The 23550-nt window shown below is 41.5% G+C and overlaps 1 protein-coding gene across 4 annotated transcripts in view; it reads right to left on the reverse strand.

Annotated features, from left to right (window-relative positions):
• The window catches only part of FAM149A (family with sequence similarity 149 member A), a 58698-nt gene that overhangs the window by 33821 nt on the left and 1327 nt on the right, over positions 1-23550 (reverse strand). For 3 of the 4 annotated variants that reach the window (XR_016281305.1, XM_089525344.1, XM_089525343.1), the window contains exon 1: positions 6770-7013. The exons of the other annotated variant lie outside the window; for it this stretch is intronic. Coding sequence is in view for 2 of the 3 variants with exons in the window: in XM_089525344.1 (XP_089381470.1) it covers positions 6770-6864 (95 nt within the window). In the remaining variant the exon portion in view is untranslated. Of the gene's footprint in view, positions 1-6769; positions 7014-23550 lie in introns of those variants that run through there. 4 annotated transcript variants of the gene reach the window in all.

Genomic DNA, 23550 nt, shown 5'->3' on the forward strand with positions numbered 1-23550 from the left:
AACTAATATACATCAACTAATATGGAAAACAAATTAGTGGCTAACATACTGGAAATGATAAATATATATCTATATCTACAAAAAAAGGAGACACAAAAGAGTGCAGCAACTATAGAATCATAACATTAATTTCCCATGCAAGCAAATAATGCTCTGAATTCTGCAGCACACAAAGTCCAATCATACATGGAGAGAGAAATCCCAGAGGTGCAAATGAAGTTCAAAAAAGAAAGAGACATTACAGACCATACTGCAAACATATTATTGCTAATGAGGCATACAAAGGAAATCCAGGAAAAAATCAGTACGTACTTTATAGACTATATCAAAGCATTTTTAATCACAAAAATATACCAATAGTTCTCAAGGACATGGGGCGCCAGTACATCTTACAGTTCTGATGATATTTTAGTATTTTAGCATTTTATAGTGTGATGCTTTATTCTTTGTTTTTTTACTGTATATGTACTGCCCTTTGGTGGAAAGGATGTTATAAACACCACCATCATCATTATGAGAAACCTGTACTTAGGACAATGGAGACAGATGATAAGAAGAAAATCAATTCATTCAAAATGTTTTGCTGCAGAAGAATGCTAAGGATATTGTGGATGGCCGAAAAGACAGCCAAATGGGTCTTTGAACAGATCAAGCCTGAAATCTCCCTGGAAGCCTAATTGAGGCTACCGTACTTTGGACACATCATGAGAAGGCACAACTCGTTAGAAAAGGCAATAAGGCTAGGAAAGGTGGAGGAAGCAGAAAGAGAAGAAGACCACATGCTAGACAGACAAGGCTGAATTAAGGAGGTCACAAGTATGAGTTTGCAGGACCTGAGTAGAACAGTGGAGGAAAGGGGAGCTTGGAGATGTCTCATCTACAGGGTCACCATGAGTCGGGGTCGACTCGAGGGCAGTTAAGGGGAAAAAAGTCACAGTCCTGTAAATGTATGGGAACTAACCTCATCCCCAGAAACTTCCCCTATGTGTTCCTCATGCAACTTTCATTTGGTACAGGAGAGTCTGTTCTGCTCTGCACAAGAAAACCTCTTGTGCCCTAATGTACACACCTGAGCCTCCAGCTGCTGGACCTTCTCTTCCAACAGGGCTACCAACTTTCATTTGGTACAGGTGTAGCTACACACATCCTCTGGCAAAATGACAAATGTACCACAGCAGTTGTAAGCGACTGCAGAAGTTTCATCACTAATGTTCAGTAGTCTTAAGTACGCACTGAAGAGAACTCTGAAGGCCTCCTCCACTAAATTCCCCCACCAAACACCCCTGTTCGCCAAGCTCCAGGGATTGGGGCTGCAGCTATTTAGACAGCTACTGGCTGCTAGCTCCACCTTCAGCCAAGTCTGTGACTTGAAAATCTGATTAATTTTTCAATATGCACAAACCCAGGAGCTAGTGTAGCATAGTGGTTTGAACATTGGACTAGGAGTCTTGAGATCAGGGTTTGAATTCCAGTTCAGCCATGGAAACCCACTTGGTGACCTGGAGCAAGTCATACTCCCTCAGCCTCAGAGGAAGGTATCAGCAAATTCCCTCTCAAGAAACTTGCCAAGAAAACCCCATGACAGGTTCACTTTAGGTTTGTCATAGGTCGGAAACCTACGCACAACAACATGTATAAACCATGCAGAGGACTTCTCTACACTATGGTATGTCTTTCTGCAGATATGGGCCCGAGAAAAATATAAAGCCCAGCTATAAGGTATAGGCTGTTTCTCAAGATTCGACTTTCATATCGTACAAGGGAAAAAACAGGTTTTACAAAAGAGAACCTCAAAACTACAGTGAAGGTTCTTCGGGAGTGAGCAGAGAAGCATCACCAACCCACAGATGATTCCTGACAAACTATGATCCTCACAGATTTCTGGCCTCTTGTGTAATGGGAATGCAAATGTTGTCCTTCAAAAAGAGAAAGGTGGAATATGTTTGTAAAGGAAAATTAATATTGAATCCTTTCCTGTATTTATTATGCTATTATTTCTTAGATTGTACGCCATGGGCAGGTTTACTTTATCCATTTTATTGTGTAAATCTACAGCACTATATAAATAAATAAACAACAACAACAACAATAATAATAATAGATCTTTCAGCATGATTCTTCTTGAAACTTGTGCTTTCATTTATTAGCAAACAACACTTCATCTCAATTTTTTCAAACAGCAAACCCACATACTTGGAGCACACACAGTCATTTAATAAGGCAGTGGGTTTTTCCTACGAATCAGTGAATATCTGTTTCAAAGGTATTATTATTTAGAATTATGAGAATGGAGAAAGCCAATATTCCATGAGGATGTTCTATAGAAAAGAAGTGTACACAGATAGGGTTGCCATATCCCGCCCCCCGGCGGGACAATCCCGGTTTGGGCGGTGCCATCCCGGTCCCGGTCCGGTTTGGCGCCCAAACCGGGACGGCCCCGCCCACCGCGGCCACCTCCGCCGCCGCCGCGGCTCCAAGGCCTTTCTGAGGCCTGGGAGTCGGGACGGAAAAGGAGGGCAGCGAGGCCTGAGGCGGAGGAGGCTGCAGGGAGGCGGCGCCTCTTGGGCGCAGCCGCGCCAACCTCCCCGCCTCCCTGCAGCCTCCTCCCTCCTTCCTGGCCTCCGCGGGGACCAAGAAGGAGGCGAGGCCGGGGCGATCGCCGCCGGCCTCCTCGCCTCCTTCCTGGTCCCTGCGGGGGCCAAGAAGGAGGCGAGGATCGGGGCGATCGCCGCTGGCCTCCTCGCCTCCTTCCTGGTCCCTGCGGGGGCCAAGAAGGAGGCGAGGCCGGGGCGATCGCCGCCGGCCTCCTCGCCTCCTTCCTGGCCTCCGCGGGGGCCAAGAAGGAGGCGAGGCCGGGGCGATCGCCGCCGGCCTCCTCGCCTCCTTCCTGGCCTCCGCGGGGGCCAAGAAGGAGGCGAGGATCGGGGCGATCGCCGCCGGCCTCCTCGCCTCCTTCCTGGCCTCCGCGGGGGCCAAGAAGGAGGCGAGGATCGGGGCGATCGCCGCCGGCCTCCTCGCCTCCTTCCTGGCCTGCGCGGGGGCCAAGAAGGAGGCGAGGATCGGGGCGATCGCCGCCGGCCTCCTCGCCTCCTTCCTGGCCTGCGCGGGGGCCAAGAAGGAGGCGAGGATCGGGGCGATCGCCGCCGGCCTCCTCGCCTCCTTCCTGGCCTCCGCGGGGGCCAAGAAGGAGGCGAGGATCGGGGCGATCGCCGCCGGCCTCCTCGCCTCCTTCCTGGCCTCCGCGGGGGCCAAGAAGGAGGCGAGGATCGGGGCGATCGCCGCCGGCCTCCTCGCCTCCTTCCTGGCCTCCGCGGGGGCCAAGAAGGAGGCGAGGCCGGGGCGATCGCCGCCGGCCTCCTCGCCTCCTTCCTGGCCTCCGCGGGGGCCAAGAAGGAGGCGAGGATCGGGGCGATCGCCGCCGGCCTCCTCGCCTCCTTCCTGGCCTCCGCGGGGGCCAAGAAGGAGGCGAGGCCGGGGCGATCGCCGCCGGCCTCCTCGCCTCCTTCCTGGCCTCCGCGGGGGCCAAGAAGGAGGCAAGGCCGGGGCGATCGCCGCCGGCCTCCTCGCCTCCTTCCTGGTCCCTGAGGGTCCCAGGAACGAGGCGAGGCCCCGATCCTGGCCTCCGATCGTGGCGGGGCCCAGGCGGGGAGGGAAAGCCTCCTTAAGTGGAGGCTTTCCCTTGCCGCTTGGCCTCCGCTGCGATCGCAGTAAAATGTAGGACAGAATTTTCAAATGTAGGACACACTTTTTGTGTGTCCTACATTTGAAAATTTTGTCCTACATTTTTCCCGGTTTCGAGGTCCGGCACTATGGCAACCCTATACACAGACAGAGTGGGCCTACAACACAGGAGTCCCTTTAAAACTCAAAACCAGCTCCAAGCTCCTCCTCCCACTGGCAGACAGACACACAAACACAAATAAGATCTATGCAGAATCTATGCAGTCTGAAGGAGACAGCAAAACAAGGAAGCTTTATCAAGCATACATTAGCAGCCTGTACTTGATTAATGAGCCTGCTATATATAGTATATATAACATGTTCAGAATCATTATTGCTATTTGGCTGTGTTTTTATTAACACTATAAAAAATCCGCTTTGGAAGAATAACAAACTGCTTACAAAAGCTTCTTATGCAAGCACACATTTTCCACAAAACCTAAGCTAATAATCAATATTGCAATACTGATTGTATGTAACACCTGGGAAATAAAGAATCAAATGAAGGAGGGAGCTGTTGCAATGAAGTAATAAACATTTGTTGTTTTTTAGATGTTCTTGACTAACCATAAGGTATTAGAATAGAATGCTGATGCTTAAAGGCTTTACACTGAGCATGTTCAGTTTTACATGCAAACTCAGTTTCCTGTTTAAAAATACTAGTGGGGTCATTAGTCTTTTCCAGAAAGGAAAAAAGAGACTGAAATCCCAAAGGGTTCCAAGCAAATAAACAAAAGACACTACAGGATGTAGGCAGCATGGCTACAAACTCCAATTTATTAAATTTGGCCAGGTAACTACAGGTAAGACAGGCCCTCTAACTCCATTCCCAAAAGGGCTGCTGTTATCCTTTAAATGTATGGACAATGTTTTCAATAAAATACTATCTGCTATAGGTTATTGTTATGCAGACAAAAGTCTAACCTGCAGTGCAGAAATAATGCAGTTTGACATCACTTTAACAGTCATGGCTCCATCCTATGCAATCCTGGGATTTGTAGTTTGTTGTGGCACCAGAGCTCGCTGACAGAGAAGGCTAAATATCTCACAAAACTACAAATCCCAGAATTCCATAACATTGAGCCATGGCAGTTAAAGCAGTGTCAAACTGGATTATTTCTGCAGTGCAGATGAGACCAAAGACAAGTAATTACACTATCTTCATTTTACTATATTTGCATATTTACATTACTATTTTTCCAAGGAAACATACTATTATGTGTGCACTTAGCCTTAAATCATTTCTCAAAAATCATGAAGTAAGACTGGAAAATGGAATACATGAAAATTTAAATGATCTTTTCCCCTTGCTTCATACATCACAATAGCCAAACACATGTATTTAAAAACAAAAACAAAAAATGAATAAAATAATAAAAAAGGTACCTGAAACCGGGGGAGCCAAGCAACCAGCATCAACAGTGGGAAAGTCTACCTCTCCAGATATTGTTGAACTATAATCCCCACCATCCTTGACCACTGACCAAGCTGATTCTGATTGATGGGCACTGGAATCCAATACTATCTACTGGTCCACAGTTTCCTCACCTATGCTTTATATCACTGCACACAATTTCCACCACAAGTATTTATCTGTCCTTTATATATTGTGTGAGCATATGAATCTCATGTGCTTTCTACTTCTGCATTAAGAAACCTTATACAGTAGGACCTTTTTATCCACTAGGGTTTGGTTCCAGAATCCCCCATGAATAACAAAATCTGTAGATGGCTGAGTCCCATTAAATATACTGGCAGAGCAAAAATGGTGTCCTTTATATAAATTATAATTCAGGTTTGCTATCAGGAATTCATACTGTACTTTTTTTGTTGCATATTTTCAAGCCATGGATGCATGAATCCGTGGATAAAAAAATCAATGTATCTGACTGTAACACTTTCCAAAAGACTGCCATTTTCTTAAACGTGGTCTTGTGAAATGTATCAAGTAAGTTATATTAACAAAATTATACTTCTTTGTGCTACCCTTCAGCTAAAAACCTAATCTGTTTTTTCTTCCGTAAAGTACAAGTTTGCTTATTCATTTACTCACAATATAGTTACTGATTAATAGGTTCTTCCAGTTGGCATTTAATGGAAAATGTAGGAGCTAATATTGGACTTCCTTATAAAAGATGCATAGTGCTAAATAACAAAACATGAAGTTAGAACTTTTAATCCTCACCATAACATAATCTCTTTTTGTAGTTCTCTATGGAGATCCTCACAGCTCTAAAGTACAAGCAAAGAATTATAGCATATCCTAAGTATTTTCAAATTCTCAATCATGATTTCTCCCATGTGGATAAGCAACCACTTAACAGAATGTTTACTTAAGGAATACTATGTTTTACTATATTACTATTTGTCTGGTGGGATGACCCTATTAAAAATGTTTCCATGTGCAGCATAGCTTTGCATTAGACATTAAAGCAACTACAAAAATGCAATTTAAAACAATGTTTGCCTTGTATGAGTAAAATCATATTTACTTTATTACTTTCAGTGTCTTCCTTCTCACATTCTACATTTATCCCCCCCCCCCCCAAACACACACACATATAGTCAGGATTTTTACTAACAGGTAGAATATTTACATAGCCACCTTGAGTCACATTTGGCGGGGGGGGGGGGGGAATAGGGTAGTGGCAACAACAACACATACCTCACATAAATGCAGGATTTTTACCAGAAGGTAAAATCATTTACAGAGATGCCTGGAGTCCCAGTTTTGGTGATCAGGCAGAATATAAAGATCATAATCATGATCATGATCATCTTCATCCATTGAGCCACAACCTCAGCATTGGTAAATGCCACATAACTATCCAGAGAAGCTTTCCCTTGACACACCCTTTCCCTCCACAAGCATAATGCATGCTGTACCTTAAAGCTGAGATTTACTGTGTACGCCAGGTGGATTTGTGAACAGTCAAAGGCCAGAAAGCTGACATGACACCCAGACACCCATATGCAAGCACTTGATGCAGTCCCAATTTGAGTTAACTGGTATAATGGCATTTTAGCCTCCCCAGCCCATCTGACTTACCCTATGATAACCAGCTCTGGTTCTGGCACTCGCTGCTGAGGCCGGGAAGGCACAGGGAGATGACAGGGGCACTGGACCCCACTACTGAAGCGCATGAAAAGCACTCCTGAGAAGGCTCCTTGCCCATTCTGTCTCACAAGCCCCCTCTTTCCCTCCCTCTCTTTCTCACATACCCTGTCATTTCATTTCAGCACATTCTCTTTCATCTCCCTCCAGGAGGGAGGCATGTCTCTGCATGCACGCATGTGTGCTTGCCTGTGCGTGTGTGAGAGAATGGCTGAATGAGAGAGAAAATGAGAGGAGGTGGAGCAGAAGGAAGGGATGGCTTCCCCCAGAGGCTGTTCTAGCTCAGCTCATGCCTCATGCTCTGTTCCTCGTGTTATTTAAAGGGCGCTGGCCAGATATAAACACATCACTGTGGAAAGCAAAACTACAAAGGAGATGCATTAAAAAATATCACCAGAGAAAGACCAGAGCCAAGCATCTGAACAGAATCTGCCAATTTCATTCCTTTTGTGTTATCTTCCCTTCCTAAAGGACTCATCTAAGATAGTAAGCTTACAGGAAAAATCACAACACACACATTACATTTAATTTATTCACACCACTTTCTTTTTAAGGCACTTAGTTACTAAGAGGGGGAGGTAGAATAATGAGCATAATAAACTGCTCGTTTAATTTTCAAAATATGTAATGTTACTTTGTGTGTTGTTTCTGTGCGAAAACAATAATCATTACTAGTAACAATCCTCTTCCTACTTGTAGTATCCTGAAAACAAATTAGTTTGTTTAAGGAAGGGTGGGTATACATTGAAATAACATACACACCAAGGTTTAACATATAAAAAATGGGACATGTGTGGCCAAAGAACATCAGAGTGTGGTCAAGATGGCAAAACATATTAATGAGAAAGAACACACGTTAGGAAAAGTGCTGCAGTTTGCTTTTACCTCGTTTTAGAAAGCAGAAAAAGATCCCCCCCCCCATCTTCTCTCTGCCCTGCTGAATAAATTGAGTTTGCTGCAACTGAAGTAAACTGAGGACACAGGAGGGGAAGCTGGAGGAGGAAAGAGAAACTAGGACATTTTTAAAGCAGCAGAAAAAGCAGGATGACAGAGGATTAATTGGGAGTATTCTATGCTAAGAATGGGAATTCTGCACTTCAAGACAAGCAAACCAACACTTGATAAGACACATTAGGTTGAATAACCCTGATGGGGTCAATTTTGGCTCCCATGGCAGGCCACAGTTATGTACTTTCAGCTGAAAACTGATGAAAATGCATTGCAGCAGTGACTCAAAAACTACTACCAGTTAATGCTTCTAAGTTAATTGGCCTGATTTCTGCAAAATGAACCACACTATGGGGAGTAATAGCAATAGCAAGTACATTTCTATACCGCTTATCAGTGAACTAAGCACTCCCTAAGCGGTTTACAATGTGTAAGAAAGGTTGGAGTTGTTTTGATGGCTAGTATTGCCTCAGATGGCATTTACTGGGCCTTCTTACCTCCAATTAATTTGGGGGTATCTAGGAGCTTGTTGGGACTTGGGTACCACAAAAAGTGGTTGGACAATATATGTGGGCTGTGGGCCACCGTTTCCTCACCAATTCAAAGACCAAATCAAATTTATTATTACGGCACACAGTCAGCATAAAACAATAAAAAGTATCCCAAGAGCTCAAAGGTATATATATGTTTATGTACACATAGCATAAATAACATATGGATACAACGTTCAACCTCTGAGAATATCTAGAGTGTAGATTATATGTATTTACTGCAAGAAGAACCTCTAGAATTCTAAAGTATAGATTTAACATGCATTTTTAACCAATAACATATTGATCTCTTGAGAGATCGTTACAAGGACCTGTAATTTTAATAACCCTTTGAGTTAGAAATTTAAAAGATTTATGCAAATTCTTATACATTTACATAAGTAGCCAAGTTATACTGTATTTATATGATACAGGTTTAAATAGTAACAAAATATCTAACAAGCTGTTTATAACAGTTTAGTCATAAAATGACAGTAACAGTTACTGCATTTGTGTTTGTTTTTTTAAATTACGACAGGCAATGGAAGCTGCAAAGAATCTAGCTACTGTAAAGGTTACATATTCACTACAGTCTGCAAGAAAATAGTCAACATAAAATTTCTCCTGTCTACCAGGTGTCCGATGAATAGTTGGGGTTATATAAGCATCACGTATTTCTGTATACAAAGAGCATCGAAAAAGAGCATGACTAATTGTCTCAGTTTCCTCTGAGCCACAAGGGGAATGTCGACATTGGTACGGGATCTTTTTAAATCTACCCTCTAAAACGGAAGATGGAAGAATGTTAAATCTGGCTAGCATAAATGCCCTTCTAAACTTTGGGGCATTCAAGTACTCAAAGTATCTAGCAGGCTTGCCAGGTCTTCCAGTTTCTCCAATGGGATACAGGGCTGACTGGCTTCTATGGGTTTGGAAATCAATATCCTTAATTCGCTGAGAGGTGACAGATTTCGCCTTGTCATAACCTAGCGAGGATATTAATGTCAAAGAAAGCCCAATAGAGGACAGTTTCAAAGTCAGGGATTTTTTCCAAGAAGAAATGAAAGGATCTGTTAGAATTAGTGGGACTAAACCAACCGGTACAAAAAGCATTTTTAGCCATTGATTACATTTACGGATCCATATACGTGCCTCGGTGGACAACAAACCTACTTCTAAACGAAGAATAGCATTGGGAACACAGTTTGGAACACCTAGGATCATTCTTAAAAATTTTGTTTGGACAATCTCAAAAGGGACAGAACTGCTGAAAGTACAAGCCTCAGAGCCGTATAGTAATTGTGCTAATATCTTGGCTACAAAAACCTGAAGGGCTGCTGGAATATATTGACCTCCCTTGTTATAGAAGAAGGAACATAAAGCCTTAATGCTTCTTTGGGTGTTCATTACCGCATTCTTTGGATGTAAATTGGAGGTTCCCTTGTCGTGAAATGTGATGCCTAAATATTTATAGGAAGATACTTGGTCGATGCGGTTATTGTCTAGAGTCCATTTATACTGTATACGACTTTTAGAAAAACCATAACTTTGGTTTTGTTATAGTTGATTTTTAATGCGTCGTTTGTGCAGTGGCTTACCAGGGTTCTCAAAAGTCTATTCAGGCCTATTCTCTTAAGTCACATCATAACCACATCATCAGCACAGGCAAGTATTGAAAGCGGTCTATTTGACAAGGTTGGAAAATGTGATGGTATCTTTGATAGGGTCTTAATCATAGAATTAATATAAAAGTTGAAAAGAGTGGGTGCTAAAACACAGCCTTGTCTTACTCCGTTTGGTGTGGGATAGATCTTGTTGTATTGCCCTGACTGTTACATCGTATTCCTGCACAAGAATTTTCATGCAGTTTCCGAATTACGGTTAATAACCGTTTGTCAATATTGGTAGTTTTGAACCTTTCCCATAGTTTATCTCTTGAGACGAGATCGAAGACAAAAATGGAAACATCACAAAGAAATTTCGGCCTGTTACAGACTGCCAAAATAAAGCTGCTTCAGGTCTCTTTGGAGATATGCTGTTTAAATGATGCATGGGTCCTAAGAGTCCGGAGGTCGCGCCAAAGCCACACTCCATTCCTAAGCACTGGAGTGCAGCTTTGGTGCAGCTTCCGGATTCTTCGGATGCATGCATCATTTAAACAGCATACCTCCAAAGAGACCCGAAGCAGCTTTATTTTGGCAGTCTGTAACAGGCCTTCATGCACCATGGCTATTTCTATATTTATTCCCTATCTGAAATATATAAGGTATGGTCTCTTGCTATAGCACAGCTTTGTATTTAAGCATGAGCTTGGTAGCTGTAAGAGTATGAATCTTAATTTTGTTTATGTGCACATGGTAAGCAAGAAAATGTACAAAAATATTTCTCTGTCACAAGAGAGAGTATTCCCCCGTCTGGTTTCAGAGAGATTTTGCACATTTTTTAGACTGTTCTGTCGTATTTCTGTACAAGTGGACTCACTAGTTTCACAAACTACTAAAATGCAATGTCATTCTTTCTGATAATCAGCCTGTGCCTTTATGTTTGCTGCATGTGTTGTGTGATTAGGAGTGACAGCTGCAAGTCCTACACAGAGGCAATTTGCTCAAATAATGGAATCCATGAGCAAGAAAAAGGACTGCAGATAAACAAAATAATCCAAGAATCACAAATTTCAAAAACTTTAAAAAAGTCACATGGGCCAAAAACAGTGTGGCAGTGGCAATACTAGGGTTCCAGACCGTGCAGCAATTGCACGGTCTGGAACCCTATTGTGTAATGGCGGCATCCCATCCACACAGACACCGCCATCCTGACATAAGGGACGTGCAGCATCTGCATGTCTCTGCGCGTTGCTTATGTCAGAAGCGCCTCTGGCGCACTCGCGATGTAACCTGGGGCGCTGCCAAAAGAACCCAGAAGAACTGGGTTCTTTTTAATCCGGAGGGATGTCGTGCGGTCTGGCGGCTGCAGCGTCCCTCCGGAGTTAAAACGGTGCCTGCAGACTGCCATTTTTGGGCAGTCTGTCCCAGGCCAACAATAACAATTAGCTTCAGTTCCTGTCTCAGAGCAAGAAATCTATAACCGGTTCAGAATCCTGACAGTGTAAATTTAGCCTTAATCCCTAAAATATCATGGCCTTTTCAGCTGCCGCTCCAAAAATCTGGAATGACCTGCCGGAGAAGGTTCATCAGATCACATCTCTTGACACTTGTAAAAAGCGATAAAAACAACCCTCTTCTGGCAGGCCTTCCCAGACTAACCTCTCCTAAAACAAATCAACTGCCCATGTTAATCAGCCCCCCCACCATTACTGCCCATTATTGTCATATTGCTGTCACTTCTTGCCAAGCTGTTTTAACTGATGTTATCCCAGTTAAATGTTTTTATTGTTATTAGTTTGTATTGATGGGAGGGAGGGTAGAAGGGTGGGGGTTTTCGGGGACTGTTTTGTTATTATTTTCGGTGACCTTTGTATTTGAATTTTTCCTTCCTGTTACCCGCCTCGATCCTCAAACAGGAGAGGCTGGATAAAAATAAATAAATAAATAAATAAATAAATAAATAAATAAATTATTATGATGTTACTAATATGGTGAAATCCAGTTTTTCTCTGTTTCTAAGTATTTTGGATACATTAAGCTTGACATAGATAGAAGGGAATCAATTAAAGCCTATAGCAGATAGTAGGACCATCAAAAGCCTACTTGCTATCTTGTGCAAAACTGTAAACGTCTCTAAGAAAGATATATTCCCATCATTTCATGACTCAGAGGCCAAACAGACAGCCTGGAAAAGCTGGCTTTTGGGAAGCTTGGGGACATGGCATTTTGACGCCACACACCACTAAGATGCCCAGAAGCCGCCCAGCCACGGTAAGTCAGAAAGACCATAGCCTTTAATTACCAATGATTTCCTCTTTTATCTTAATCAGGATGCTATGGTTATCAAGTCGAAAAACAGTGGTCCCTCAGGCATTAGTGAACCACTACTCCTTCTCCAGTCAGGTTGGTTAGGACTAATGTGAAATATAGTTCAACAGCATCTGGAAGACAACAGGCTCCCCAGTGCTGGTTACTATATCTGGAATAATGCCAGGCTCTTAAACTAAATTCAGACTGTGATTTAAGATCTTGGCTTTGTTCTGAACCCACCTGGTAATAACTGCATTTCAGTGTGGGCTATGAAAAAATAGGTCACTCTGTGCAAATAGGAATCATAGGCATGTTACAGACGCGCCAAAGGGGCGTGTTAGGGTTGAGAAGGGGCGTCACTTCCTGATGCCCCTCAACCCTAGTACGGACAAAATGGTGGTGCCCGTCCACATGGGGGGCGCCATTTTGATGTCGCGGACACACAGCGTCTGGACGTCGCACGGTGGAAGTGAAGCCGCAAGTGCGCGACTAGCGCCTCACGGCGCCACTTCCAGGGCCCAGAAAGAAGCGCCATTTCGGCACTTCTTTCTGGCTGTGCCCAGGAACTGCGTGGTTTGGTCGCTGCGGTTCCCAGATGCAGCAACCGGCGGCAGCAGCAGACCGCCCGTTTTGTGCGGTCTGTAACTCGCCCTTGATTCGAAGAGTTGGAAGAGACCACAAGGCGGTCCCTAGCTGGTATTACTACCCCAGTACCCTGACAAATTTTCTTCTTTTATTTTGCAATACAAGTATATCAAGTTTACTATGTAGAATAGAGATTGAATTCATCTAAACCGGGCTGGATATGTAACAATGAAATTAATTTATATTTACAATTTAAATACACTGTTTTAAATGACAGTAACAAATTTTATTACTCTCACAAAGCTAAACCAAAATACAGAAAGACTCATCCTTTCTTTCTGCATCCAACCGTCTTAATTGTTCATTCCTTTCAGCTGTCAACAGACTAGAAAAGCCACTGCCCAATCTTATCTCAGCAAAGAAGTTCATTTATCTGCGGTTTATTATCACTAACAACTATTCAAGAGTACATTTGCCTCCCTTCTTTTTTCACTACTAGAATAAAAACTGCTATTACTCATGTATAGGTCTAGAAATTTCAGTCAACAAATTGACCCAAAAAACCTGACACAACTTGTCCACGAGTCAATGTAAGTACTGTACTTTAGTTCTTATATTAAAAAAGGGAACCATCTCCTGGTGAAAAGCAATAGTGTAATCTATCCTGATAGCACTGACCCCCTCTCCTTTTATTCTTTCATCCATCCATCCTTTAGGATGAGCACAAACAGTTATACATGCTGGAATTTTGTCAGTTCTTTGTTTTCATTTGCTTCATCCTTTAGATTCTTTGTTACATGCCCCTAAATTTTACCCTCGACTTATCCACAGGTCACAGCAAAAATCAGTAATTTTGAGCTTAAAAATTTGCTCTCGACTTATATATGCTTGACTATGTGAAACCTACTGATCCCCAGAGTTAATAAAACCCATAAATCTTTCATTTCTTAGAGATATCTGAGATTAATCATATCACACAAGATGGAAGGAGGGGGAAGGGTAGTATTTAGAGTAGTTTTATAGGTCACTAGTTTGACATATGTACATCAAAATCTGACCACTATCATGTTGTGGTGCAGAGCCTTCAATTTCATACTTACGGCAACTCTGTCATGAGGCTTTCCTGGCAAGATTTGTTCAGAGGGGGTTTGCCACTGCCTTCCTCTAAAGCTGAAAGCATGTACCTTTCCCACAGTCACCCCAGTGTCTTTCCATGGCTAAGAAGGGATTTGAAACCTGGTCTGCAGTGTCTTAATCCAGCTATTAAACCACTACACCATGCTGGCTGTAATCACTATCAAGTAAGGAATCCAAAAGAAAACATGTTTTTAAGTTGTTTTGGTGAGATAGCACAATACCACCACCATGTGTCACTGTTTGTTTATTATGTGTGTATGTACCTTCAAGTTGCTGTTGATTTGTAACAACCCCATGAACTTCATAGTATTTCTTAGGCAAGGAATACTCAGACCTAGTTCCTTCCTCTGAAATTTTACAAAAATTCTACCCCCTCGTTATTTTATCTAATGAAACAGTCCTTTCAATAACTTCTTTGAAAGGAAAATTTAGTGAAATCTTTCATTTAACTCTGAAAGAGTTGTAAATATGCTTTAATAGGGGTTTTGATGCCCGGGGGGGGGGGGGGGGGAGACACGTTATACAACCAAGGTATATTTATGTAATGGGGTTTGCTACAGGAAAAAATAATCAGAAACATGAAGGCCTGAATCAACTGTGCAACTTTCAATGCGAGTGCCTATGTGAAAATACCTGGTACAAATTTTATGTGAACTGATGCCCCATATACTGTATATACTCATGGATAAGTTTAGACCCACACACCCTATTCTCCCATCCATCCAGCCTTTACTATGAGCACAAACAGTTATGCCTGCTGGAATTTTGTATATTTTTTGGCGTTGTTTTTCTTTGCTTCATCGTTTAGATCCTCTGTTACGTGCCCCTAAGTTTTACTCTTGATATCCATGAGTTATATCAAAATCCATAATTTTGGTCCCAAAACGTGCACTTGGCTTATGCATGAGCTTGAGTACTGTACTTCTGACTTAATTTGTTTCAACTCAAAGTCATTATTCTATGGTTTGTACTATAGTGGGTCCTCGGTATCCACGGGGGATCCCTTCCCCCACAGATACCAAAATCCACAGATGTTCAAGTCCTTACCTCCTTCCTTCCTGGCTTCCTCCGAGGCTTCTGCCCCAGTTTGGTTTTAGGGGTGGAGTCTGCCACCCAGTCAGCCAGGGCCGAGGCTGGGGCTGATGCTTGAGTCTCAGAGCCCCTGCCCCCAGGCCTAGGCCCTGGCCAATGGGGTACTGAGGGAGCCAGGGCCAAGGCCAAGCCTTGCCTTTCGAAGCCCAGAGGCTACAGTCACCACAGTCATTGTATGCTACAGTCTCAGCTGACTGTCTTCCCACATGAACTGTGACTGTCATCCTGAGACCCTGGTCTCAGTCTTTGTTCTTTCTTCTCCAAAGCCTGCTACCCCAAGCCTTTTGGCTTGCATCTTTTTACTTCCCAGCTTTCCATGGACCTTTGTCTTCAGGTCCAGGTAACCATCGCCTCATGCAACCCTAAGTTCAGCTATCCCTTTCTAGTCTCTATATTCAGTTAGCTCTGTATGTTGTACATTTGAATGAGTTATCTCTTTGTGTATGCTACTTTCTATGTTTCTTAATAAATGGATGTATAGTTCAGCTTGACTGGGTCTCCATAGTGAGCACTGGTATATCTGATGCTGGATCCTACAAAATAACTGGTATCCTCTCATGCTTTACCAAGATGAGTATTTCCCCAACCGATTAAATACAGATTGCTCCCAACCAAGGAAGCTCTACATTTAGGGCAACACTAATTGTAATTGTAAATGCAATAAGAAAATGTGAACATAAACTCTTGAATGACACTTGAAACAAAAAGTATTACTTCCAAAATGTATTATTTTTATTAAGATTAGCTATAATTCAGTTCTGACAATAGCATATGTTTATTAGAAAAGTAATGTGTCAGTGGAAAAAATTAGTGACATAAATTTCATATATAAATAATTGATAAAAGTCAAGAAAAATGCAATCAGCTTAATTAACTGTCACAAAAAGAAGACTAATTAGTGGCTTGGTAGAGGTGTTTTATTTCTTTGGGATCAGATAGGAAGCATTTTCTGCAACAGGATCAAGTATCCCTGAAACAGTAGGGATAAAAGGTTGAATAAAAATCTTGGAAATGGTCCATGTGCCTCTAAGAATGGATAAGAATACAATCTTATAACAAGGTGCAAGCTCCAGGTATCAAGAATGTCTTCATTATATTACCAATTATGCAATACCAGGGGAACATCTGGACCTTGTTTATAGTCTCTCCTTTTGCAAAGCCTGGCTTCCTTGGACTAACAGCATGTCTTTTCTACACAGGTATACCTCAGTTAATGAAGCAAAAGTGTTCCTGACATTACTTCTTTAACAGAAAGTTTGCTATCAGAGACAGAAATAACATGGAAGGAACAGGGATAGACTCCTAAACCATAAAAGAAAAAGACCAGTTCAACATGTTTCAGCACCTTTTTATTTAAAACTAACAATATGCACATGAGACAACCATGTCAGGTAATCCTTGCATAAGTAAACAAAACATTTTAATCTTCTAGAGATTATGTGAAAGTGCCCTCCAAAGTTTATTCTGGGAAGATTTCTTTTCTTTCACCAGCCTCCACTGACTGTCCTTATGATTTCCACTTTTGTGCCCAGATCTATTATTTTTTTTTAACATGCTGCAGGGAGCTGGTGAAGCAGGCTTATGTCTGTTTTGTTGTCCCACATGCTCAGTAAGAGATTCTGGAGGCAGCTGTCATCTGCCTTACCTGTGGTACACAGGCACACACAGCTAAAGCAGAACCAGCTACAGCAGAACCCCATTCTTCCCCAAACAATGCAAGCTTTATTGCATTGTTCACTGCAGAAACACTGCTGCAACCCAATAGTGAAGGTCTGTGTTTCTCCAGCCCTCCTTCATCATCCTCTCAACACTGATGGTGCTAAAACAAAAAACAAAATCTTCTACTTAAACAGAGGACAAGGAAGAAAAGAGGACTGGGCAAATGTAAAAAAGCTTTCTAAAAAGGAGCTTCTTTGTCAGAAGCTGAGTTTACTCAGGTATGCCTGTTGTTGTGTATTGATAAACAGATGGAACCAACTAAAATTCACTGTTCTTATTTCTGTGGCCCAGACTACATGCATTATAATCCTAACTTGGCAGGGATATATGCTCACATGGTAGGGATGGAGGTCAAAGGCTAGTTTCACCATTCTGGAATGCCATAGTTTGAACAGGAAAAAATGACTTAATCGTATTAAGAGAAAGGGGTAAAATCAAAGTTATTTATTAAGCACAAGTGTTCCTATCTACCATTTCCATCCCTGCAGTCATTTATGACAGAAAGAAGAATACAATTTAAATCTCACTGCTGCTGTCAAGAGAGGTCTTGCTGTATATTTTAGAATTTTATCAACACACTTTTATTTTTCAAGATTCTGGGGTCAACCTCTAAATCAGAGATGGAGGGATCTTTGCTCAAAAGCAGCCTTCCCCAAATAATTATAACCACTACTTCACAAAGACAGAATATGTCTCTGTCCTTCAGGGGACTATACAGTTCTAAACACCAAAGATGGGCAATCTGCTGCCTTCTTTCCAAACCACTCTGCAAATGTTCAGACCTCTGACAGAAACAATCTGCCTCTGCCTCAGCAGATTGGAAGGAGAAAAAGAAAAAGAAGTGTGGGTGCCAGAAAGAGACAAGGAAAAGTGGGCTAGCAGGGAGAAGTGAAAATACTGGCTCCTGTATACTTTTGGATCTGACCCAAGTCATCACAGCACCGTTAAGGACAGGATATAAATGTATGAAATAAGTGAATAAATTATGTGCATAGAAACTGTAAGTGATTAAACCCAAGTCTCACTGAAACATTATATTGAGGTACAGTTTATTGTTACATGAGATAATCTTCTTTCAGAACTGTGAGCTTGGAAACGTTATTTTGGGGACTATAATCCAATGGCTGGTTCTAACTGGACTAGTCCTACTGATTATTTGGATTTACATGGCCACTGGCATACCAGGTATACCAGCTGAGTCAATGACTTTCCTCCAGCTGATACTAGCAATTTGATTTAGACCATGGACTACAAAAGCCCCAGAATTCTTCAAACAATATGGTCAGTAAAAGCAAAAAGTAATTTAAAAGTAGCTTTTCCAAGTTCTGACTTTTTACATCAAGGCCACAGACTGGAGACTGGAAGCTCTCTCTTCCATTGTTAATTATCTGGACTTTAATGTCGATCCTAATGTGAATCTGTAGATCAGTGTTTCCCCAACTTTGGTTTCCCAGGTGTTTTGGACTTTAATTCCCAGAAGCCTTGGCCAGTTTGGCCAACAATGGGAAATTCTGGGAATGAAATCCAAAACATCTGGAGGACCAAAGTTTGGGAACCACTGCTGTAGGTAATCTTAACCAGGTTTTATTGAATCAAGCCAGTTTCAAACTACTATTTATGAAACTTGTTTTATACTGTACTGTAGATTAACCACAGTTATCCATGGTTAAGTTTAACTACAAATACTAGACTGGTGTTTCTCAGGTCATCTGATGTGGAAGACTGGTAAGTTTTTTTCTCCCAGGGACTGGCACTACATTTGTGCTCATTAATTACCATTATTGCTTTTTCTCCTGGAAATATAGCAGTGGCTGACAGTCAATGGTTCAGGGATCTGCAACATCCAACTATCACTCTCAGTAGCACTGCACTAGACCAGTATTTCTTAGTCTTTGGTCATCCAGATTTTTTGGACTTTAACTACTCATTGCTAACACATTTTTCATACAACCAGAAAGAAGGCTAAACACATGGACATCACCAGATAGTCAACACAAAAACCAAATAGATTATATAACTGGAAGTAAGAGATAGCGAAGCTCTATTCTGGTAGCCAAGACTAGAGCAGGCGCTGACTGTGGCACAGATCATGAATTACTCATATCAAAAAGAAAAGTAAAACTCAATAAGAAAACAAAACCAGTCATCATATTAAAATATAATCTAAACAGTATCTCAAGAGAATTTAGCAACAATATAAAGAACAGATTTGCACTACTTAGCATAATAGACTGAGAACCAGAAGAAGTATGGTCTGATGCCAGAGGCATAATAAAAGAAGAATGCAGACAGACACTTTCAAGAGCCAAAAAGAAAGAGAAGAAACTATGGATGACAGATAAAACTCTCAAAGCAATAAAGGAAAGAAGGGAAGAAAAACAAAAAGGAGATAGGAACAAACTAAGAACCATAAATGCAACAGTACAACAGCTAGTGTGAAAAGATAAAAAAAAAACCCCTACTACAATGACCAGTGCAGAGAAACAAAAGACAACAACAAAAAGGGAAGAGCAAGAGACCTATTCCACAAGATCTAGGAAATCAAAGGAAAATTCAAACCAAAGACTGGGATGCTCTATGACAGTTGGATGCAATACACAAAAAAGCTATATAAAAGAGAAGACAAAATGAAGGACATATGGGACGAAGAGTCATATGAAGATGAACCCCAAATTCTAAAAAGTGAGGTGGAAGTTGCAATAAGAAAAATGGCAAAAAAAACCAAAACCCAAATCACCAGTAACAGATGATGTTCCAATTGAACTGCTTCAATCCACATTGACAGAATCAACTCTAGTGCTAACCAAAATATGTCAACAGGTATGGAAAATAAAACAATGGCCAACAGATAGGAAACGATCAATATACACCCATCCACAAAAATGGAGACACAAAGGACTGGAGCTACTATAGGACCATAACACTAATCTCCAGTGCAAGCAAAATTATGCTCAAAATTCTGCAACATAGCCTCCAACCACAGATAGAGAGAGAAACCCCAGAGGTTCAAGTAGAGTTCAGGAAAGGAAGAGACACTAAAGACCACAGTGCAAACTCAGTGCATAATGGCTAAGGGAATGCACCAGGACATTTCAAAAGAAAAACAGCATGTGCTTTATAGACTATAGCAAAGCCTTTCAGTACATAGATCGTGAAAAGCTATGGAAAGCCCTTAAAGACATGGGAATGCCAACACATCTGACAGTCCTGGTGAGGGATCTGTACTCAGAACAAGAGGCCACTGTCAGAAAAGAACACAGAGAAAGAGAATGGTTCCCAGTTGGCAAAGGGGTCAGACAAGGCTGCATCTTATCACCCTACCTATTCAACTTATATGCAGAACATATTGTAAGAAAAGCAGGCTTGGACATGGAAGAGGGAGGAAGGTATATCAACTATCTAAAATATGCGGATGACACCATAACACTAGCAGAAAACCACCCAGATCTGGAACAACTACTAAGAAAGATCAAGGAAGAAAGTGCAAAGGCAAGCCTATTGCTGAACACAGAGAAAACAAAAATAATGACAACGGAGAATCTTGACAAATTCAACCTGGGCAATAAAGAAATAGACGTGGTAAAAGAATTCCCATACCTGGGGTCAAACATTGATAGAAATGGGGACTGCAGCCAGGAAAACAGAAGGTTAAGAATGGGAAGAGCAGCTATGAAAGAACTAGAAAAGATTCTAAAATGCAAAGATATAGAACTAAACACAAAAGTGAGAATCGTGCAAACCACTGTATTCCCTATTACCATGTATGGATGTGAGAGATGGACAGTGAAGAAAGCAGACAGGAAGAAAATCTATGCATTTGTGATATGGTGGTGGAGAAGAGTGCTGAGAATGCCATGGACAGCCAAAACGACAAACAAATGGGTCCTAGAGCAAATCAAGCCAGAGATCTCCCTGGAAGCCAAGATGACAAAACTGAGGCTGTCATACTTCAGGCACATCATGAGAAGGGAGAACTCACTTCAAATAATAATTTATCTATCTATCTATTTATCTATCACGTCTATCATGTTTTTGTCCCCTAAACACTTGCTGTTTGATGCCCTGATTCAAACACAGATGCATATCTCTTAAACTGGTTCCTCTATTAAATACTGTGGAAAGTCACTTGCACACTGAGGCTACAAATTGTTGTAATTACAGGGAAGAAATGTATAAGAATGAACTTGTGCTATGTCACCAACACCTACTTGGAATGGGTATCACACTTTTTATGAAAGCCATCACACATTTTCAAATTAGGTTGGACACTTATCTGTCTTGAATAGATCTAAGAATGCCTGGAGAGTTATATTGGGGCAGAGGACATTTTCTCTCATTTTTGCTTCAAAGACAATTTTTCAATTGTTACAGTGGAAAAACTGGAAACTTTAGAGAACATGGGAAGGGCCCATCTCCAATTAAGTATTTCCTCTTCAGGAATGTGTAGCAGAGCCAGCATGGCATAGTAGTTTGAGTGCTGGACTGGGATTCTGGAGACCATGGCACAAATCCCGCTCAGCCATGAAACTCACTGGGTGACCATGAGCAAGTCACACAAACCTCCTCGGAACAAATCTTGCCAAGAAAACCCAACAATAGGTTCACCTTAGAGTCACAACAAGTTGGAAACAACTTGAAGGCACACAACACACACACAACACACACACACAAATACAGAGTATGCTTTTTATGACAAAATACCATTAACTCTAGTAAGAAGGTTTTTATCTAAAAGTCGCTCAATCATCATACTGAAGAAACACACAGCACTCAGACCCAAGATGCATTTCTGCGTCTAGTAGTATGTGTTACGATATTCATGAGGGGCCTGCAGCAGCCCGTATATCATAAGTGTGTGTGATGATAACACACTATTAAACAGTTCAGTATTTTCAATGCTGAAATTAACCTTTGTATCCAAGTATGTGGCTAACCTAATCCTTGAGAGCGTGACTGTATGAGACTGTTCAAATAATACTTTATTTTGTTCATGACAAAATCTGTGGTTTCTGTTTGCACTTTTTCCTGCTTCTCAGATGATAAAAACTGACATACATGCAAGCTAGGTATCATAGGATTCAGCGGTCTGTACTGTTTTCTCTTTAGTTATAATATTGTTTTCTTTTTAATAAGGATGCATTTGAAATTTCACTTCTGTAAAACTAAAATTATCATACTTTCTAACCTCACAGTTCGTACCCAGTTCAATAAACTGCAGGAGATCTTTTAAAAGGTTTTCATACCCAGAGAAGCAGACGCATCCCACACATGACTGAATAACAACTGAAGTAAATAGTATATTTGGGAGACCAGGTAAACCTGAATTGGAATTCAGGGTAAGGAAGATTGTAATGATCAATATTTCATTAGGGCTTTTTCTTCTAAAAGCTTAAGTGGAATTGTCTAATTAAAAAAAATGCTAATGTGAAAGTATAGCCTTTCTTCTTCCAAGAGGCAGATCTTATTCCTTCTTGTGTATCTTTTGCTTTTTGAGAGGCAGACAATACAAGTTCAATACCTTTCTAATATGGATAAAAAAGACCTTGGTTTGCTTAAACACTTAAGCAAAGTGTTTGAAAGGCAGTCTTACAGACCTGAATAAGCATTCTGCAGAACGTATGTTTTCAACTTTATGTTGCGAGACTCACACTTTAAATTCTAGAATTGATTTTGAAACTACAACATGTAAATAATAAATCCCTCTCCTTATCATACCAAGTGGAGAAAATATCAGAATGAACAAAAATGTATGACTGCCATTCATACAATTCAGGAATGGTCAGAGGTCACTAATTGGAAGCCTTAAAGCCAAACTCTTTTAGTAGAGATTATAAAAGTTGTGTGAAAGGAGAGAGGAATGCTTGTGGAAACTGAACCTGCTGTAACTCAGGGTCTGAACAGGCCAAAATAAAGCTGATTCAGGTAACTTTGGAGGTATGCTGTTTAAATGAGACATGCATCTGAAAAGGCCAGAAGCTGCACCAAAGCTGTCTTCCAGTCCTTAGGACTGGAGCATGGCTTTGGTGCAGCTTCCAACCTTTTAGGATGCATGCGTCATTTAAAGAGTACACTTACACTCACAATATTAGAGGTGTGTTATAATGCATAAAGAAAACGAGAAAGAAACTACTGTAATAAATGTCTTGTTTCATATAACTGAGAAACGCAAGCAATCCCCCAAATCCAAATGCTAAGCTAAATAGTCAGTTCCTAAATAGAGAACTCTATCCTGGAACATACATGAGTCCAGATCCAGAGGATGATTTGCAAACTGGGCCGGTCCTCTTATGTTCTCTGAACCATTACAAACACTGATGGTTTAATCGTTAGTTTACCAATTTACACAACAAGACCACTTTTAATTCCTCCCAAGTAGGAAGGAAAAGGTATCCATGGTTTTTTGTGGGTTTTGGGGGCTCTGTGGCCATGTTCGAGAAGAGTTTATTCCTGACGTTTCGCCAGCATCTGTGGCTGGCATCTGCAGAGAAGAGAAACGAAGGATGCCGGCCATGAAAGCCTTCGACTTCACAAAAGCTATCCTATCACTGCATCTGAACATAAACCCAACAACATCTGAGAGGTGGCTGTTCACTACCTCTTGGTAAGACAATACACATGAAAAGTTTACCATGTAGTTACCCACAACTCAGGGTGCATCTACACCGTAAAAATAATACAGTTTGGCACCACTTTAAGTGCTGTGGCACCAATCTATGGAATCCTGGGGTTTGTAGTTTTACAAGGTCTTTGGCCTTATCTGCCAAAGAACGCTGGGGAACACGAATACTAC

Source organism: Sceloporus occidentalis, unplaced genomic scaffold, assembly GCF_023333645.1.
Source record: "Sceloporus occidentalis isolate IW3139 unplaced genomic scaffold, rSceOcc1.0.p SCAF_5, whole genome shotgun sequence".
NCBI lineage: Eukaryota > Metazoa > Chordata > Lepidosauria > Squamata > Phrynosomatidae > Sceloporus > Sceloporus occidentalis.